Source organism: Leptonychotes weddellii, unplaced genomic scaffold, assembly GCF_054177405.1.
Source record: "Leptonychotes weddellii isolate Sample4059 unplaced genomic scaffold, ASM5417740v2 HiC_scaffold_24091, whole genome shotgun sequence".
In the NCBI taxonomy this organism is placed as follows: Eukaryota; Metazoa; Chordata; class Mammalia; order Carnivora; family Phocidae; genus Leptonychotes; species Leptonychotes weddellii.
Window position 1 is genome coordinate 1 of NW_027831202.1, and position 2,386 is coordinate 2,386.

General features: G+C 43.9%; 1 protein-coding gene across 1 annotated transcript; it reads right to left on the minus strand.

Moving 5' to 3' along the window:
• Positions 1-4: 4 nt before the first annotated feature.
• LOC102747194 (homeobox protein NANOG) lies at positions 5-2,369 on the minus strand (the record flags this gene model as incomplete). Its single annotated transcript, XM_081810380.1, has 3 exons — positions 2,120-2,369; positions 490-567; positions 5-343 (listed from the first exon to the last, which is right to left on the minus strand). Coding segments are annotated over exons 1-3 (663 nt in total), but the record flags the coding sequence as incomplete, so codon positions are not given.
• Positions 2,370-2,386: the final 17 nt, after the last annotated feature.

Sequence of the window (2,386 nt, forward strand, 5' to 3'; positions counted from 1 at the left end):
GTATTACACTATGGCTTTCCCCAGAAGTTTCTAAGATGGACTCCAAATCACTGATGGAATTTTGCTGGAACTGGATCTGGGGCTGCAGAGATTCCTCTCCACAGTTTTGGAGCTGATTGTTCCAGGCTTGGGGGCACCAGGTCTGACTGGCCCAGGAATGGTTGCTCCAAGACTGGCCATTCCAGGAGTGGTTGCTCCAAGACTGGCTGTTCCAGGTCTGGTTGCTCCAATTCGGGTTATTCCAGGTCTGGTTGCTCCATATTGGAAGGTTTCCGGAAGTGTTCCTCAGGTATCCCTGGTGGTAGGAATAGAAGCCTGGGTATTCTGTGGTTGGTGTGCTGTTCTGAAAGGGAATGGCAGATTAACTGAAAAGCTCGGAGGAAAATCAGAATTGTGTGCATTTGGGGTTATATGGTTTAGCAATGAACAAAACTAAGAAGTCAGTGAAAAGAAAGCAGAAAGTTAAAAGCTTCCTGTCACCTGACTCACACTCTTGCTCTCCTTTGGCCAGTGGTTTTTCTGCCACCTCTTACATTTCATTCTCTGATTCTGGAACCAGGTCTTCACCTACAAAAAAAAAGTGACAGGAAAACATAAAATACCAGTAGTGTGGATGCACCAGGGATCAAAGAATATTGTTAACATTTTTTCCCCCTGACAGTATCTAAAGCTCAGGAACAAGATGGAAACTTCTAGAGTCCTTTCTGCAATCTGGAAACGTTCTGTGAATGAATCTCAAAGCCCCTCAAGTCAGCTGGCTGCTTTAATAAACTAGTTAGGAAGCTAACCAGTTAGGAAGATACACTACTTATCTACTCACTAGAAAGTTCACATTTAGATGTCTACCCATCCCCCTAGTCACAGTTAAAAGGTACTTTGCAGTAAAAAAAACCTCCCCCCATAAGTGCACTCTTTTTTTTTTAAGATTTTATTTGTGAGAGAGAGAATGAGAGACAGAGAGCATGAGAGGGAAGAGGGTCAGAGGGAGAAGCAGAGTCCCTGCTGAGCAGGGAGCCCGATGTGGGACTCGATCCTGGGACTCCAGGATCATGACCTGAGCCGAAGGCAGTCACTTAACCAACTGAGCCACCCAGGCGCCCAGCGCACTCCTTTTTTAAAAAATTTTATTTATTTGAGTGAGAGAGAGCATAAGAGGGGTAGGGTCAGAGGGAGAAGCAGACTCCCCGCTGAGCAGGAAGCCCGATGTGGGACTCGATCCTAGGACCCTGGGACCATGACCTGAGCCGAAAGCAGAAGCTTAACCAACTGAGCCACCCGGGTGCCCCATAAGCACACTTCTATATTTTATAGGATAATGGTGGTAATTTTAACTCACGAATTATAAAATATACCACTAGCACTATTTAGAAATTATCAAGTTATATAACAGCACACAAAACTTCAATTTCCAGATGATTTATAAACTGTAAAAAATGAGATTAAGGAGGACCAGAAGTATGTACATACAGGTGTACACACCCACACACTATAAAATTATGGAATGGAGGTCTTTCTCGAAGTATGGCACCAGTGATAGAATACCATAAAATATCTATTAGGCAAGAATATGAAAAATGATTAACCTCATTAGTAATCAACTACACACAGACAAACAAAAGATTCCACTTTTTATTTTAATGAGAAGCAGTGTTGGTTAAGGACTCTCCTAACCTGGAAGGTGGAAATATATAGAATTCCTCTGATCAAGGAGAAATCAGAAACATTTTTACCATTTTAGCTTGTGCAACAGGGAGAAGTGGTTAAATAAATTATGGCATAATTAAAGAGAACATTTAAAGACGGTCATGAGGGGCGCCTGTGTGGCTCAGTCGTTAAGTGTGTGCCTCGGGCTCAGGTCATGATCCCGGGGTCCTGGATGGAGCCTGCCTCATCCTCTCCCCCTCTGCCTGCCGCTCCCCCTTGCTTGTGCCCTCTGTCAAATGAATAAAAATCCTAGGAAAAAAAAAAAAGATGGTCATGAAATGTTACAAAGAACCCACTTTCATATTAAAATTATTTGTAGGGGGTACACAAACACAGAGCACACAGATGTTAGTAATGCCCATCTGCAAAAGAGTCTTTTTATTTGTCACTACAAGGAGTACAAAACACACCCTACCTGCTTATAGCTAAGGTTCAGAATGTTGGAAAGTTCTTGCATCTGCTGGAGACTGAGGTATTTCTGTCTCTGAAATCGATCATTGAGGACATAGAGTTGGGTCTGAGAGAACACGGTCCTGATCTTCTGTTTCTTGCCCTGGGCCGTATCTTCCTTCCTCACTGTTCTCTCCTCTCCAGAAGTGGGTGGTGGTTTTACCCTGGGACTGGTGGAGGAGTCGGGGCTGTCCTGAACAAGCAGATCCATGGACGAAGGAAGAGGAGAGAC